Source organism: Ursus americanus, chromosome 16 (genome assembly GCF_024610735.1).
Source record: "Ursus americanus isolate L20-20 chromosome 16, mUrsAme1.1.p, whole genome shotgun sequence".
Taxonomy (NCBI): Eukaryota; Metazoa; Chordata; class Mammalia; order Carnivora; family Ursidae; genus Ursus; species Ursus americanus.
This window is the reverse complement of record NC_142142.1, coordinates 56,748,283-56,766,743: the sequence shown is the minus strand read 5'-3', so window position 1 is coordinate 56,766,743 and position 18,461 is coordinate 56,748,283. Positions and strand designations below refer to the sequence as shown.

Here is an 18,461-nt window from a genome sequence, read left to right as displayed (position 1 = left end):
GCAGATGTGGCTCATTTGCCAGGAAACAACTGATTATTCATCACGTCATGAAGTAAGATTCCGTAAGCAGCTGAGCAGGAGGAGGGACATGCAAGGGTCTGCTTCACCAGGCTTTCCTCCACCCCTGGCCCTGGGGCATTCCAAGTGGGCTGGGAGCTGGGAGCCTGACACAGGTCTGCAGAAGCTATGGCTGGGGTTGAAACCTCTGCTAAAAGCTGATTCTGACTCTAGGTTTTCAAAACATGTGAGGCATTTGCAAGAATGTGGGGAGGAAAACATTTTAGAAGAGTTCTAACTCAACTATGGATGTGAGTTAAGTAACCATGGGGTAAAGGGTAAGAACCATAAAAAATGCCAAATGTTGTAAGGGTTTTATAAAAGACCCAGATGTTGGAGTCATTCCTACTCTGCTTTTACTTTAAAAAGGCACTAGGGGACAGGGGAAGGCACAATGACTGTATAAGTGAATGGAATTTTCAGTGGTCTCTGAGCAATTTTTTGTTTTAATCGTTAGGGAAATGTTTATTATGGTAAACTCTGTTTCAAAGTTTAATACAAGTTTATTTTTGAAAATTTGCCTTTATTAGGAAGGGAATGAGACTGTGAAGGTTATCATAATCAGAATGTTTATTTTGGTAAATATGCTGTGTGTGCTTTGATTATTTTTAATTTAGTTTATTTATTTATTTTTTGTATGGGCTGGCAGAGTGAAGATGAGAGTGGTGTGGGATGAAAAAATTTAAAAAGTGTATCTGACATGCCATATCATTGTCAGGGGCTTTTAAAGGGCAATGTTGGCTTTGTGAAGTGGGTTTTTTAAAAATTTTAAACACTTTTTAGATTCTTAATCCATTATGGTTCTTTGCAGCCAGGAAAAATGTTGTAATGAGAGAAACCAGTTGTCTCTTTCCAGAGCTACACTGTGGCGTAGGTGAAGGGAGAACCTTTCCTACCTTTAAGACAGATGCTATCACAAAAACAGATTCACAGTCTAGGTGTACTTCAACTCCAGAATTCAGTTTCTCTTTTAGCTCTCTGCAGGATTTCACATTGGCTGATTGTCTGAAGATCCCTTTTGTGAGTGGTCCTTTTTGATTAAGAAAGAAAAGCATATCCTATAAGGAAGCAAAGGAAAAAACCAAAATGGCACTTCACAGATACAAGCACGGAAAGACATACTTGCCCTCTCTGGCCGCCAAAGGCTAGGGTGTCCCAGGGGAAAAGCACTGAAGGAGGGGCTGCTACAAGGACTGAAGTCAGTTTGTGTTTTGGTATCTCTAAATCTCTTTCTCCTACTTATTCTTGCTATATTCAACATCTAAAACATTTTACTTTAATGAGACTGTCTTTTGTTCAATGAACCAACAGCCACTTTAAAATCAATGTTCTCTGACTGCTTCAAGGTCCCTGTAAACTTATCTCCCTCCTTTCCTCACTCCTCTTATACTATTATTCTCTAATTTAGACTCTTTCCTCCAAATATGGAAATATTCTTGCCAGACTCATTTTCCACTTGCTTGTCTTTCTTTCTATGTGACTCCGTACCTCATTCTACCTCCTGTATTTACTTCATTCTTTCAAAATCAGGCTAAAAAAATCACCTCTTCCAGGAAGCTTTCTCCACTCTACTGCATTGTGATCAATCTTTCATTTTGCTTTCTTTCTCGTGAAGAAATGTCCTCTGCTTGTGGTGTAGGAATGAGAACAGGTGTTGGGGACAAGCAACCCATGGGATCTGAAACCTAGTTATAGCATGTATTTGCTCTGTGACCTTTGGTAAACTTGAGGCTTTTTAAGTTTGTAAAGTAGGGATAATGGTAGTGATAATAAATGCTCAGTCCACTGTGCAGCGTGAGCATGACAGCGGCAAGGCCAGCGGGTGGCATGTGTCAGGGCACGATGTAGGGTCGAGTCCCGTACATCCCGTACATCCCGTACAGTACTTGTGGGATACAGGATGCTCAGTGAATGCCACTGAACACTGATCATTTCAGATATCATGGACACGGTGTAAATTCAGTGGTTTCATCTGACCCATTCTATTTATGAAAGCTAACTAAATGCCAGAGGATGTACATGTGCAAACATGTGAAATACAAAGAAGACACAGTCAGATTTTTAAAAAGTACAAGAATGAGTAGTTTCTGCTTCTAGAGTGATTAAAGGAGGCTTCCAGGACAATGTAGAGTTCCAGAAAGACCGTGAGAGAAATGTAGGGGATAACGGGACTCCAGTGTGGCCTCTGCCTACAGAGCCACGCTCTGATTTATCTAAGCAGGCTCATGTGGCTCCTTCCTGAAACCAGCAGCCTACATGATCTCTCCCATTATGTCTCCCTTAGGATTCGGCAAGAGCTTAATCAGATTTTTTCCCTTTGAAGTAATAATAATATTCTCAATCAAAGCCAAAGCCGTGTCTATAATTTTTCCATTTCAGAACAGATTTCCCTCCCAGGGTTCTCCTTTCCCATTAGTGTCACAGGCCAAAACGAGACTTACCAAGACGGGTTTGGGCAGATTGTCATTCTCACAAATATTTGGCAGAGAGACTCCAAAGAGTTGCCCTGGCATAGGAGATGTTGGCGACACAGGCAAGTTATCCAGGTGAGTGCTAGAACCACGCCAGAAGGCCCAGTTTATGATAGATCTTCTCCTTTTAAATGTCTTCTGACCTGAGTCTAAGGAAGAAGTGAGATTATTAGGAAAACTATTTTAATTCACATAGTCTTATTTTTATAGTTTCCAACGTACAGGATGTTCATTACTATGGTTCAAAGAGAAAAATGCTTATAGATGTCCTTTGTTACTGACAATCCAATCTAAGAAATTTCCATGTAACATTTTATAAATTAAGGAAAAATCAAATGTTTGGATTAATGTCCGTCCCATTTTTGGAACATCACTGGTCTTTTGAGTTTTGGCACTGAATTTTCAAAGGCAAAGCAAAGCCTCTCTTTACTCTAACAACTTAAAGCAAAAGGTGTTTCATACCAACACATATATTATCCCATTTTAAAATGAGACTAGGCACACAAAGAAGTTGAAGATTAAATCAGATCACAATTAAATGGTGAGAAAAAGAAGGGAAGAGGAAGGGAAAGGAGGAGGGAGAAAGAGAGGAGGAGGGGTAGAAGGAAGAAGAGAAGAGGAGAAGGAAGAGGAAGGAAAAAACCAAGAGTTGTCTTTATTAAGATGTTCTCTAGAAACAAATAATGCTTTATTACTTGTTGTCCCTCTCTACTGCTGAAAACAAAGACAGGAAGCTAATGTTCTACATTTCCACCACCCCTTTCTTTCCAACTGCAAAGACTTTTTTTTTTTTTTTAAAGATTTTATTTATTTATTTGACAGAGAGGCAGCGAGAGAGGGAACACAGCAAGGCAAGTGGGAGAGGGAGAAGCAGGCTTCCCGCTGAGCAGGGAGCCCCTTGTGGGGCTCCACCCCAGAATGCTGGGATCATGCCCTGAGCCAAAGGCAGACGCTTAATGACTGAGCCACCCAGGCACTGCTGCAAAGACTTTTTTTTTTAAGGTATCTTTTTAGTTCTTGACTTCAAAAAGCATGTTTAAGGCCGTATGGATGGGTGCAAACATTAGTGAGACTTGTCCCTGGCATGATAAAGTTTATGATCTAACGGGGAACAGGTCTGATGATGGTGGGGAGAAAAGCAAGGGAAGGGCAAAGCACCAAAGGCATTCAGAAGAATGGTAAAGCACACCTACCCATTAAGAGGGAGGGAGTGATCCTGGAGGCATTTGCATTTGATTTGGATTCTGAATGAACAAAATTTCAACAGAGCGCCTGACTTCGTGGCTTGCACCTTGTAAGTACTCAATAAATCATTCTCAAGCAGTAATTGAATTGAGGGGAGATTTAGATGGAAAGGGACAGCATGAACAAAACAGGCAGAAGAAGGTCGACAGTGAATCATGATTTTGTGAGATCATAGCGCTAAAACATTTTTGATGTCATCTGTATCTAATTTTAACATGAAAGTCGATGGATTTGCACAGGATTTGATACTTATAAAGACACGTCTCTAAAGTTCTTTTGGACCCTTCCACTGCCATCCCCCAGGCACCAGCACATACACACAGATAACAAATTAAACTCCAGATGAGAATTAAAAAATACAAAAGCCTACCTAAAGGCACCAAACAGTGACCAGAAGAAGGTGAGTACTGGAGGTAATGGCATGGCACAGGGTAAGTTTCCCATTCTTATAGCTTTTAGCCTGAGGACAGGCTCCAGGGTGATAGGGTCACTAAAATCTGGAGAAACATGCACTCTCACTGGCTTGAAAAACTACAGAATGGAGATGGAGGTAACCATAGCAGCTGGAAAGTGTGTGCGTGCGTGTATGTGTGTGTGTGTGTGAGAGAGAGAGCATGTAATCCCAGAAAAGAGAAAAAAATGCGTAGCAGGAGCCCCAGATATTGTGTATAAATTTTGCGTGAATCTCTGGCTGGCCCACTAAGCACACATGTGTGACGCAGATTCAAAATGGCTTGTGGTTAAGATTAACAGAACTGAGATTTGAGGTGGTATAACTTTCAGGTGGTGCCCACACAAGATCAGATACTCTTTTCTCCAGTGACAGTGCGTGGGGATTAGTCATCAAACTCTGCTATGTGACATCGGCAGCGCACCAGGCTACCACAGGTGATGTTCAGCTGGTCAATGGGACCATTGAAGGAGATTATCTTTTCAGGGTAGAAATGGTCATGAGCGTCAAATGCTAATTTCAAGTAAGAGTTTTATAGAAGTGTTTTATATTGTTTGGCTCTAATGTCCCTTAGCATTTAATTTCCTCAGAATAACCAACTTAAACCAAACACCATAAAAGCCAGGTTGTGGGTAGACAATCAAATAAGTAACATCTCACCAAACGGCCTTCAGGCCATCATCCACCTTTGGCGTCCTAAGAATACAGTAAGTGCATCAGTAGTACCTCCAGGTATAAAGCTCTGGAGTCAGGAGCCCAGTTAGACTCCTGGTTCAGATTTTATGTGGGAAAGTTACTTAGCCTGTTTTGTCAACTTTAAAGTGAGAATATGACCTATACCTCAAAGCCTTATTAAGAGGATTAAGAAGGATAATGTACGTTAAAGTACTACTTTGCAAGGGTATGGGTCACCGCAGTCTTCACTGAAACTGTGAAGACATGGATCTCCTCCCCACAAAGAGGACCCTCTCCTCGAATCCATTCTCCACTTAGTGAAACACCCTTTGGGAAGTGTGCAGACAGAACACCAGATTGCTTAACTAAAGCACTTCCTGCCCTGACATTCCCCATCTTTGCCATTTTAAAAAACAGAGGAAACGAAACCCATTCTTAAACCCAGGAGGGAGGTTCCTGTATTTACCAATGTCAGTCTGCAAATGGTTGTTTAATATGTATTTTGAGCAGTTGTACTCAGTCTAGTTTGCTTGTTTAACCTGGTTTCATTATTTCTAAAACTATCAGATTTATTTGACTTTTTAGTTTTCACACACTTCTTAGGAAAAATGCTTCATCATAAAGTTATATACCCAGCTATCCTATGAGTGTTGACAGAGGATAAAGTAGAAATTGAGTCCTGTACTTCATTATAAATACTTTCAGTTGCAGCCAAACCTTCTGTTATGTACAACATTCAAGTTTAGAGTTCATGTTCACTCTGGGACCGAGAGAAAAAAATTTCATTAAAGTTATTTTCTTGCAGAGCTTTCAATGCATAGCTCTTACTTTCTAAATGTCAAAGGCTGATGAAAAAACATGCTATTACTACAAAAAATATGAAGGAGATGTAATTGTAGATGAAACTAAATTTATATAAATCTAGCTTTACTAAACAATCCTGGCAAGATTCAAGTTAGTCTTTCTTCATGCTTAAATTAGGGAACTGAATGTCAAAAGTTACAACTCTTAAAAGTTTGTGCTTATGGATTATTATAGAAAAATAAGTTTAAAAACCTTAATGAGAAATTTAGTAAGATGGAACTTGTCATTAGGGAAATACAAATCAAAACCACAATGAGATACCACCTAATGCCAGTCAGAATGGCTAAAATTAGCAAGTCAGGAAACAACAGATGTTGGCAAGGATGCAGAGAAAGGGGAACCCTCTTACACTGTTGGTGGGAATGCAAGCTGGTACAGCCAATCTGGAAAACAGTATGGAGGTTCCTCAAAAAGGTGAAAATAGAGCTACCCTACAACCCAGCAATTGCACAACTGGATATTTACCCCAAAGATACAAATGTAGTGATCCAAAGGGGCACCTACACCCCAAACTGTGGAAAGAGCCCAGATGTCCATTGACAGATGAATGGATAAAGAAGATGTGGTATATATATATGAATATGTGATATATATATATATATATATATATATATATATATATATATATATATATATATATATGAATATTACTCAGCCATCAAAAGGATGAAATCTTACCACTTACATCAACGTGGCTGGAACTGGAGGTTATTATGCTGAGTGAAGTAAGTCAATCAGAGAAACAATTATCATATGATTTCATTCGTGTGGAATATAAGAAACAGCAAAGAGGATCATAGGGGAAGGGAGGGAAAACTGGGAAGAAATCAGAGAGGGAGACAAGCCACGACAGTCTTAACTACAGGAAACAAACTGAGTGTTGCTGGAGGGGCATGGGTAGGGGGCTGGGGGAACTGGGTGATGGACATAAAGGAGGGTACATGATGTAATGAGCACTGGATGTTATATGCAACTGAACTCTACATCTGAAACTAATGATGTACTATATGTTGGCTAATTGAATTTAAATAAAAAAAAATTCTAGCAGGATGGAAATGTAGGAAGGTCCTGAACTCACCTCCTCCCATAGACGCACCTAGTCTATAGCTATATTTGGAATCACTTCCTGTAAAAAACCCTAAAATCTGGTGGAGCAACACCTTCATACTAGACAAGCGAGAAGGAAACCAAACCAAAGTGGATAGGAAATGCTGAGACACAATCTCACCATAAACTCTCCCCTGACATAGTGATCCACAATTGGGAGGAAATCCAACACCTGGAGCTTCTCCCTGAGGAGTGAAGGGTTTGTACCCCACATTTGACACACCGACTTGTAAGACTGGCTGGCGCCTGAGAGATGAGTCCCCAAACATGGTTTTGACAACCACCAGGGTCATTACCCATGAACCCACAGGGTTGTGCCGAACTGAGAAACAGTTCTTGAAAGGCCCATATGCAGACTCACTGGCCCCACAGCCCAGTGCAGAAGCAACTCTTTGAAAAGCACACAGACTTCATGTGAAAGAGACTCATTTCCTAATTTTAAAGCATTGGCCTGAGGGGTAGGGACCCATTGGGATATTCTCTGGGAATGGAAGCTTCCTGGTCTCCATCTACCTTGCTAAAGCCAATAGGAATGTATATTATATACATATATTTTATAATTATATATATATTTCTTTCTAGCAGGTGCCATCTTTATGCTCCAGCTGGTGGGCACCATCTTCTACGCTCTCCCTCTGCCTAACTAAAGCTGGCAGGTGCCATATTTTCTCCTTTTTAAAATTTTTCTTTTTATTTCCCTTTACCTTTCTCTTTTTTTCTTTTCTTATTTTTCCTTTTTTCCCCCTTTCTGGGCAAGTACCATCTTTGCACTCCCCCTCTGCCTTGCTCCAACCAGTGGACACCATCTGCTCTCCCTCTGCTTGCTCAAGTGTTACTATAAATCCCAGAGATACACACATCAGGTGACCAGTTTTTGTGGCTCTCACCCTGGGGATGCCCAATGATTGCCTGGTACTGGAGGCCAAGGGGACCTGCATTTCTGGGTGCCATGAAACTGTAATAGTCAGAGACAGTTCTTGGCAGACTACCACACCCAGGGCACTGCAGGCAGCAGACTGAAATATACCCCCATTCTTTCTGTAAGAGAGGCCTACTTGCCAGTCCTGGAGACTCAGGTTTAGGGGCTAGCTTCAGATTTGGCCCATATCTAAAGGCTTTGAAGTTATTCTCAGGGAACACAGGATAGGAGACACCATCTCTGCACTTTCCCTCTGCTTCCCTATAGGTCACCACTATCTCCCAGAAAGAAGCTTATACATTCAACTGGAGCCCTGACTTTTGCTATTGCTGCCCAGGGGACACCTTCAGATGGCCTAGCTCTAGGGACCATGGGCCTATGCTTGTGGTCCCATAGGACTGCATACGTTTGCATTCTTTAAAAGCTGCTTCCCCGGGGGTCTGGCTTCTAATCAGCTTAAATCTAGGTGCTGAATGAGATCCTCCCCTTTGGAACACTGACTGGTCTTGGCACACACTCAATTACTGGGAGCCATTAACAATAAAATAGGCTTTTTGAACAACCACAAAGGTCTGAGAGACAACCAAGAAGGGTGAATGTTAAGGTTCATCTTCTACACAAGGCCAACCCTTCAAGACTGGGAGAGGTAACTATTTCATTTAATGTATAGAAACTTGTATAGAGAGTTAAGCAAAATGAAGAAACACAGGAATATATTAAAAGCAAAAGACAAGATAAAACCTCAAAAAAAAAACCTTAATGAAGTAGAGATAAGTAATGATAAAGAGTTCAAAGTATTAGCCATTAAGATGCTCACTGAAATCAGAAGAATGAAAAAACACAGAACTTCAAAAAAAAAAAAAAAGACAGAAAATACAGGAAAGTTCTAAGCAGAAATCACAAAGCTGAAGAGTATAGAAATGAACTAAAAAAACACAGTAGAAGGGTTCATCAGCAGAATAGAGGAAGTAGAAGAAAGGATCAGTGAACCTGAAAACTGGGCAGAGGAACTTATCTGTTCTGAGCAGCAAAAAGAAACAGGGAAGAAAAAAGAGTAAAGACAGTTAAAGGGACTTATGGGACAACATCAAGCAGACTAACATTTGCATTTTAGGATTCCCAAAAAGAGAAGAAAGAGAAAATGGGGCAGAAAACTTATGTGAAGAAATAATGGCTGAAAACTTCCTTAAGATGTGGAAATAAAGAGACACCCAGATCCAGGAATCCCAGAGAGTTCCAAATAAAATGAATCCAAAGAGACCCATACCAAGACGCATTATAATTAAAATGCTGTATGTTAAAGACAAGGGGGGAAGATCTTAAAAGTATCAAGAGAAAACCACTTGCTACATACAAGGGACCCCCCTTAAGATTTGATTTTTCAGCAGAAACTCTGCAGCCTAGAAGGAGTAGCATGATATTTCTGAAGTGCTGAAAGAAAAAAAAAAATTTCCAAGGAATAAGAATATGCTACATAGTGAAGTTATCATTCAGAATTAAAAGATATAGAGTTTTCCAGAAAAGCAAGAGCTAAAGGAGTTGATCACTACTAAACCAGCCTTACAAAAAATGTTAAAGGGACTTCTTCAAGATGAAAAGAAAGGGCACTAATTGGTGATAACTAATTAGTAGCATATAAAAATATAACTCTCAGTGGAAATGGTAAACATACAATAAGATAGCGGATTAATCACTTACAAAGCTAGTATGAAGGTTAAAAGACAAAAGTAGTAAAAATGACTACAATAATTAGTTAAACATTACACACGATAAAAAAATGTAAAATGTCACATCAAAAACATAAAACACAGCAGGGGTAGAGTAAAAATGTAGAGCTTCAGAAAGAGTCCAAACTTAATATCAACTTAAACTAGAATGTTATAAGTTTGTTATATGTAAGCCTTGTGGTAACCACCAAACAAAAACCCAGAGTAGATACACAAAAGATAAATGAGAAAGGAATTGAAGCATACCACTTAAGAAAATCATCAAACCACATAGGAAGAAAGCCTGAAAAGAAGAAAGGAACAGAGTAACTAAAAAACAGCCAGAAAAAAAATTACAAAATGGCAAGAAGCACATATCTATTCAATAATTACTTTAAATGTAAATGGACTAAAAGCTCCAATTAGAGTAGAAAACATAGAGCGGTCGAATGGGTCAAAAAAAAAAAATCCACAAAAGTCATCCATATGCAACCTCTAAGAGAATCACTTCAGACTTAAGGACATACACAGACTGAAAATGAAGGGATAGAAAAAGATATTCCATGCAAATGGAAACCAAATGAGAGCTGGAGAAGGTATACTTATGTCGCATTGGACAAAATAGACAAAGTCTGTAATAAGAGGCAAAGAAGGGCATTACATAATGATAAAGAGGTCAATCCACAAAAGGATATAACATTTGTAAATATTTACACACCACAAATACGAGCACATAAATATATAAAGAAATTATTAACAGACCTAAAGAAATTAAGTAGATGGCAATCTAATAATAGTAGAGGACTTTGATATCCCACTTACATCAATGGACAGATCATCCAGACCAAAAAATTAATAAGGAAATACTGACCTTAAATGACATGATAGACCAGAGGGACTTAACGTACATACAGAACACTCCACCTAAACAGAACAGAATACACATTCTTCTCAAGGGCAAATGGAAAAATTCTCCAGGAGAGATCATATACTAGGCCACAAAAGTGGTCTTAACAAATTTAAGAAGGTGAAGTTATATCAAGCATGTTTTCTGACCAAGATGATATGAAACTAGAAATTAATTACAAAAAGAAAACTGGAAAATTCACAAATATGTGGAGATTAAACAACCACTGAAAAACTAAAGGGTCAAAAAAATTTTAAAGAAAAATAAAAAATACCTTGAGACAAATAAAAATGGAAATATGCATACCAAAACTTTTGGGATGCAGAAAAGCAATTCTAAGAGGCAAGTTCATAGAAATAAATGCCTATCCCAAGAAATACAAAAAATCTAAAATAGGGAGAAGGAGTTAAGATGGCGGAGGAGTAGGAGACACCGTTTTCAGCCGGTCCTCCGAGTCGAGCTGGATAGGTACCAGACCAGCCTAAACAACCACAGAAACCAGCCTGAGACGCAGGAAGACGCATCTGGATCTCTACAAATGAACATCTCCAGCGCTGAGTATTGAGGTACGAAGCGGGGAGCCATGAAACTGTGCACAGATATCGGAAGATAAACGGAAGGGGGAGGGAGCCGCCGTGTTCGGGTGCCGGGAAGCGGTAGCCACTTGCACGGGAGAGCGGGTGGGGCTCGCGGACGGCACCCGCAAAACAGCAGACTGAGACTGTGAGCCGGGTGCGCGCACCACCAGGCATCTCTCGGAACACCGGAATCCCGGTGTGCTCACTGGATCCAGACTGAGACCGGGAGATCCGGGAGCGCGCGCGGGGCGGCTGGCGGCTGGCGGCATTAGAAACACAAAGGACAGAGACGCGCCGGCCCTGGAAGTGAGGGCTGGGACGCCGGGTGTGGGGCGCACATCCCGGGACGCTGCAGGGTTGAGCAGCACCAACAGAAACAGAGTTAAAGTGGCCAGAACATTAGTAGAGAACGGGCCGCAATCCCTCTGTTCTGTGACAGAGGCTGAAATTTGGCCGCTGCTGCTCTGACTCTCAGAAGAGGCACAGCAAACCGCCAGGGAAAGCCGCCAGAGAACAAAAGCCTGGAAATACTGGCTCAGGGAGTGCCCATCCCCATCCCCCCTCGCAGGGGACACGGAGACACTACCCAAACAGGGCTGCCTGAGTATCGGCGCGGCAGGCCCCTCCCCCAGAAGGCAGGCTGAAAAATCAAGAAGCCCACAACCCGGGCGCCTGGGTGGCGCAGTCATTGAGCGCCTGCCTTCGGCTTAGGGCGTGATCCCGGCGTTCCGGAAAGGAGTCCCTCATCGGGCTCCTCCGCTGGGAGCCTGCTTCTTCCTCTCCCACTCCCCTGCTTCTGTTCCCTCTCTCACTGGTTGGCTGCCACATAAATAAATAAATAAAATCTTTAAAGAAGAAGCCCACATCCCTAAGATCCCTATAAAACAAGGGGCACGGCCTGGGACCCAGTCAATAATTTGGGCTCTGGAAACCCCGCAACCTCTCTTCATCAGAATGACAAGAAGGAGAAGCCCCCCCCCCCCAGCAAAGAAAAGACAGTGAGTCTGTGGCCTCTGCCACAGAAATAATGGATATGGATGTAACCAAATTATCAGAAATGGAATTCAGAGTAACGATGGTCAAAATGATGAGTAGAATTGAAAAAACTATTAACGAAAAGGTTACTGAGAATATAGAATCCCTAAGGACAGAAATGAGAGCGAATCTGACAGAAATTAAAAATTCTATGAGCCAAATGCAGGCAAAACTAGAGGTTCTGACGACCAGCGTCGCAGAAGCAGAGGAACGGGTTAGTGAATTGGAGGATGGGTTAATAGAGGAAAAAATGAAAATAGAAGATGGTCTTAAAAAAATCCACGCCCACGAATGTAGGTTACGGGAGATTACTGACTCAATAAAACGATCCAATGTTAGAATCATCGGCATCCCCGAGGGGGTGGAGAAAAACAGAGGTCTAGAAGAGATATTCGAACAAATTGTAGCTGAAAACTTCCCTAATCTAGCAAGGGAAACAAACACTCGTGTCCAAGAGGCAGAGAGGACCCCTCCCAAGCTCAACCACGACAAACCTACGCCACGTCACGTCATAGTGCATTTCGCAAATATTAGATGCAAGGATACAGTATTGAAAGCGGCCAGGGCAAAGAAATTTCTCACGTACCAAGGCAAAAGCATCAGAATTACGTCAGACCTGTCTACACAGACCTGGAATGAGAGAAAGGGTTGGGGGAGCATATTTAAAGCTCTTTCAGAGAAAAACATGCAGCCAAGGATCCTTTATCCAGCAAGGCTGTCATTCAGAATTGATGGAGAAATAAAGACATTTCAGAATCGCCAGTCACTAACCAATTTCGTAACCACGAAACCAGCCCTACAGGAGATATTACGGGGGGTTCTATAAAAGTAAAAAGGCCCCAAGAGTGATACAGAACAGAAAGTCACAGCCAATACAAACAAAGACTTTACTGGCAACATGGCAACATTAAAATCATATCTCTCAGTAATCAGTCTTAATGTAAATGGTTTGAACCATCCCATAAGACGCCACAGGGTTGCAGATTGGATAAAAAGAAATGACCCATCCATTTGCTGTCTACAAGAGACTCATTTCGAACCCAAAGATGCATTCAGACTGAGAGTAAGGGGATGGAGTACCATCTTTCACGCAAATGGACCTCAAAAGAAAGCTGGGGTAGCAATTCTCATATCAGATAAATTGGATTTTAAACTACAGACTATAGTTAGAGATGCAGAAGGGCACTATATTATTCTTAAGGGAAGTATTCAACAAGTGGATATGACAATTATAAATATATATGCCCCCAACAGGGGAGCAGCAAGATACACAAGCCAACTCTTAACCAGAATAAAGAGACATATAGATAAAAATACACTAATAGTAGGGGACCTCAACACTCCACTATCAGAAATAGACAGAACACCCTGGCAAAAACTAAGCAAAGAATCAAAGGCTTTGAATGCCATACTCGACGAGTTGGACCTCATAGATATATATAGAACACTACACCCCAGAACCAAAGAATACTCATTCTATTCTAATGCCCATGGAACATTCTCAAGAATAGACCATGTTCTGGGACACAAAACAGGTCTCAACCGATACCAAAAGACTGAAATTATCCCCTGCATATTCTCAGACCACAACGCTCTGAAATTGGAACTCAAGCACAAGGAAAAATTCGGAAGAAACTCAAACACTTGGAGACTAAGAACCATCCTGCTCAGGAATGACTCGATAAACCAGGAAATCAAAAATCAAATTAAACAATTTATGGAGACCAATGAGAATGAAAATACAACAGTCCAAAACCTATGGGATACTGCAAAGGCAATCCTAAGGGGGAAATACATAGCCATCCAAGCCTCACTCAAAAGAATAGAAAAATCTAAAATGCAGTTTTTATATTCTCACCTCAAGAAGCTGGAACAGCAACAGAGGGACAGGCCTAATCCACGCACGAGGAAGCAGTTGACCAAAATTAGAGCTGAAATCAATCAAGCAGAAACCAGAAGTACAGTAGAGCAGATCAACAGGACTAGAAGCTGGTTCTTTGAGAGAATCAATAAAATTGACAGACCACTGGCAAGACTTATCCAAAAGAAAAGAGAAAGGACCCAGATTATTAAAATTATGAATGAAAAAGGAGAGGTCACGACGAGCACCATTGAAATTGGAAGGATTATTAGAAATTTTTATCAACAGCTATATGCCAATAAACTAAGCAATCTGGAAGAGATGGAATCCTTCCTGGAAACCTATAAACTACCAAGATTGAAACCGGAAGAAATTGATTCCTTAAACAGGCCAATTAATTATGAAGAAATTGAGTCAGTGATAAACAACCTTCCAAATAACAAAACTCCAGGCCCGGACGGTTTTCCTGGGGAATTCTACCAAACATTCAAAGAAGAAATAATACCTATTCTCCTAAAGCTATTTCAAAAAATAGAAACAGAAGGAAAGCTACCAAACTCATTCTATGAGGCCAATATTACCTTGATCCCCAAACCAGGCAAAGACCCCATCAAAAAGGAGAATTACAGACCGATTTCCCTAATGAATATGGACGCCAAAATCCTCAACAAGATACTTGCTAATAGAATCCAACAGTACATTAAAAGGATTATCCATCACGATCAAGTGGGATTCATACCTGGGATGCAAGCGTGGTTCAATATTCGCAAATCAATCAGCGTGATACATCATATCAACAAGAAAAGACTCAGGAACCATATGATCCTCTCAATCGATGCCGAAAAAGCATTTGACAAAATACAGCATCCTTTCCTGATTAAAACCCTTCAGAGTGTAGGAATAGAAGGTACATTTCTCAATCTCATAAAAGCCATCTATGAAAAGCCTACTGCAAATATTATTCTCAATGGGGAAAAGCTGGAAGCCTTTCCCTTAAGATCAGGAACTCGACAAGGATGCCCACTCTCGCCACTATTATTCAACATAGTACTAGAAGTCCTTGCAACAGCAATCAGACGACAAAAAGGGATCAAAGGTATTCAAATTGGCAAAGAAGAAGTCAAAATGTCTCTCTTCGCAGATGACATGATACTCTATATGGAAAACCCAAAAGAAGCCACTCCCAAACTATTAGAAGTTATAGAGCAATTCAGTAACGTGGCAGGATACAAAATAAATGCTCAGAAATCAGTTGCATTTCTATACACGAATAACGAGACCAAAGAAAGAGAAATTAGGGAATCCATCCCATTTACAATAGCACCAAAAACCATACGTTACCTTGGAATTAACTTAACCAGAGACGTAAAGGACCTATATTCTAGAAACTATAAATCACTCTTGAAAGACATTGAGGAAGACATAAAAAGATGGAAAGATATTCCATGCTCATGGATTGGAAGAATTAACATAGTTAAAATGTCCATGCTACCCAGAGCAATCTACACTTTCAATGATATCCCGATCAAAATACCAAGGACATTTTTCAAAGAACTGGAACAAACAGTCCTTAAATTTGTATGGAAACAGAAAAGGCCCCGAATCTCCAAGGAACTGTTGAAAAGGAAAAACAAAGCTGGGGGCATCACAATGCCGGATTTTGAGCTGTACTACAAAGCTGTGATCACAAAGACAGCATGGTACTGGCACAAAAACAGACACATAGACCAATGGAACAGAATAGAGAGCCCAGAAATGGACCCTCGGCTCTTTGGGCAACTAATATTTGATAAAGCAGGAAAAAACATCCGGTGGGAAAAAGACAGTCTCTTCAATAAATGGTGCTGGGAAAATTGGACAGCTACATGCAAGAGAATGAAACTTGACCACTATCTCACACCATACACAAAAATAAACTCCAAATGGATGAAAGACCTCGATGTGAGACAGGAATCCATCAAAATTCTAGAGGAGAACATAGGCAACAACCTCTACGACATCGGCCAAAGCAACCTTTTTCATGACACATCTCCAAAGGCAAGAGAAACAAAAGATAAAATGAATTTATGGGACTTCATCAAGATTAAAAGCTTCTGCACAGCCAAGGAAACAGTCAGAAAAACTAAGAGGCAGCCCACGGAATGGGAGAATATATTTGCAAATGACACTACAGATAAAGGACTGGTATCCAAGATCTACAAAGAACTTCTCAAACTCAATACGCGAGAAACAAATAAACAAATCAAAAAATGGGCAGAAGATATGAACAGACACTTTTCCAATGAAGACATACAAATAGCTAACAGACACATGAAAAAATGTTCAAAATCATTAGCCATCAAAGAAATTCAAATCAAAACCACACTGAGATACCACCTTACGCCAGTTAGAATGGCAAAAATAGACAAGGCAAGAAACAACAATTGTTGGAGAGGATGTGGAGAAAGGGGATCCCTCCTACATTGTTGGTGGGAATGCAAGTTGGTACAGCCACTCTGGAAAACAGTGTGGAGGTCCCTTAAAAAGTTAAAAATTGAGCTACCCTATGACCCAGCCATTGCACTACTGGGTATTTACCCCAAAGATACAGACGTAGTGAAGAGAAGGGCCATATGCACCCCAATGTTCATAGCAGCAATGTCCACAATAGCTAAATTGTGGAAGGAGCCGAGATGCCCTTCAACAGATGACTGGATTAAGAAGTTGTGGTCCATATATACAATGGAATATTACTCCGCTATCAGAAAGAACGAGTTCTCAACATTTGCTACAACATGGACAGCACTGGAGGAGATAATGCTAAGTGAAATAAGTCAAGCAGGGAAAGACAACTATCATATGATTTCTCTCATCTATGGAACATAAGAACTAGGATGATCGGTAGGGGAAGAAAGGGATAAAGAAAGGGGGGGTAATCAGAAGGGGGAATGAAACATGAGAGACTATGGACTATGAGAAACAAACTGAGGACTTCAGAGGGGAAGGGGGTGGGGGAATGGGATAGACCGGTGATGGGTAGTAAGGAGGGCACATATTGCATGGTGCACTGGGTGTTATACACAACTAATGAATCATCGAGCCTTGCATCGGAAACCGGGGATGTACTGTATGGTGACTAACATAATATAATAAAAAATCATAAAAAAAAAAAATGTTTAACGGAGGAAAAAAAAAATCTAAAATAAACCACCTAACTTTACACTTCAAGGAACTAGAAAAAGAATAAATAAAGCACAAAGTTAGTAGAAGGAAGGAAATAACAAAGATCAGAGCAGCAGTAAATGAAACAGAGACTAAAGTGATGAGAGAAAAATCAATGAAACCAAGAGCTGCTTCTTTGAAAAGATAAAGAAAATGACAAATCTTTAGCTAGCTCACCAAGAAAAAGAGAAGGCTCATATAAATAAAATCAGAAAGGAAAGAGGAGACATTACAGCTGATACTACAGAAATACAAAAGATAACTATAAATAATTATACACCAACAAATTGGACAAGCTAGGAGAAATGGATAAATTCCTAGAAACATACAATCTTACAAATCTGAAAAATGGAAGAAAGAAAATCTAAACAGACCAGTTACAGTAAGGAGATTGAATCGGTAATTAAAATCCTTCCTACAAACAAAAGTCCGAGACCAAATGGCTTAACCGGGGAATTTTACCAAATATGCAAAGAGGAATTAATAAAATTCCTCCTCAAATTCTTCCAAAAGATAGAAGAGGAAGGAATACCATCAAATTCACATCAAATCCACTTTATTTTTTTTAAAGATAGATTTTATCTATCTATCTATCTATCTATCTATCTATCTATCTATCTATCTATCTATCAGAGAGAGAGCCCACAAGCAGGGGGAATGGCAGGCAGAGGAGAAGCAGGCTCCCTGCTGAGCAAGGAGCCGATATGGGACTCGATCACAGGACCTGAGATCACAACCTGAGCCGAAGGCAGACACTTAACCAACTGAGCCACCTAGGTGTCCGTGTCAAATTCATTTTAAAAGGCCAGTACTACCCTGATACCAAAACCAGACAAAGATGCAATAAAGAAAATTACAGGCCAATATCCCTAATGAACACAGATGCAAAAATCTCAAGAACGTATTAGCAAACCAAATTCAACAATACATCAGAAGGATCATACACCACGTTCAAATTTATTCCGGGGATGCAAGAATGGTTTATCATTGGCAAATCAATCAATGTGATACACCACATTACCAAAATGAAGGATAAAAATCGTATGATTATTTCAATGGACATAGAAAAGGCATTTGACAAAATTCCACATCTGAGGGCAGCATACCATGCTCCACGGGCCAAATCTGGCCTGCCACCTCTTTTTGGATAGTCTGCAAAGTTTTCACATTTTTGAAAGGGTTGAAAAAATCAAAAGAAGAATATTCAGTGACACATACACATTATATGAAATTCAAATTTTACTACAACCTATAACATTCTTGCTGGAACACAGCTACATTCATTCATTTATGTATTACTATCCATGAGAGCTTTCACTTCATGCTTAATGGCAGAGCTGAGTACTTGTGACAAAGACCATCAGTGGTACTCTCATTGCTTTGC

The 18,461-nt window shown here is 40.4% G+C and overlaps 1 protein-coding gene across 1 annotated transcript in view; it reads right to left on the bottom strand.

The window, feature by feature from the left end:
* ARHGAP20 (Rho GTPase activating protein 20) overlaps window positions 1–18,461 on the bottom strand; it is a 135,947-nt gene that overhangs the window by 12,107 nt on the left and 105,379 nt on the right. The window contains exons 10-11 of the mRNA XM_045797738.2: window positions 2,499–2,677; window positions 954–1,115 (exon numbers count right to left, since the gene is read on the bottom strand). Coding sequence (XP_045653694.2) covers window positions 954–1,115; window positions 2,499–2,677 — 341 coding nt within the window. The remainder of the gene's footprint in view (window positions 1–953; window positions 1,116–2,498; window positions 2,678–18,461) is intronic.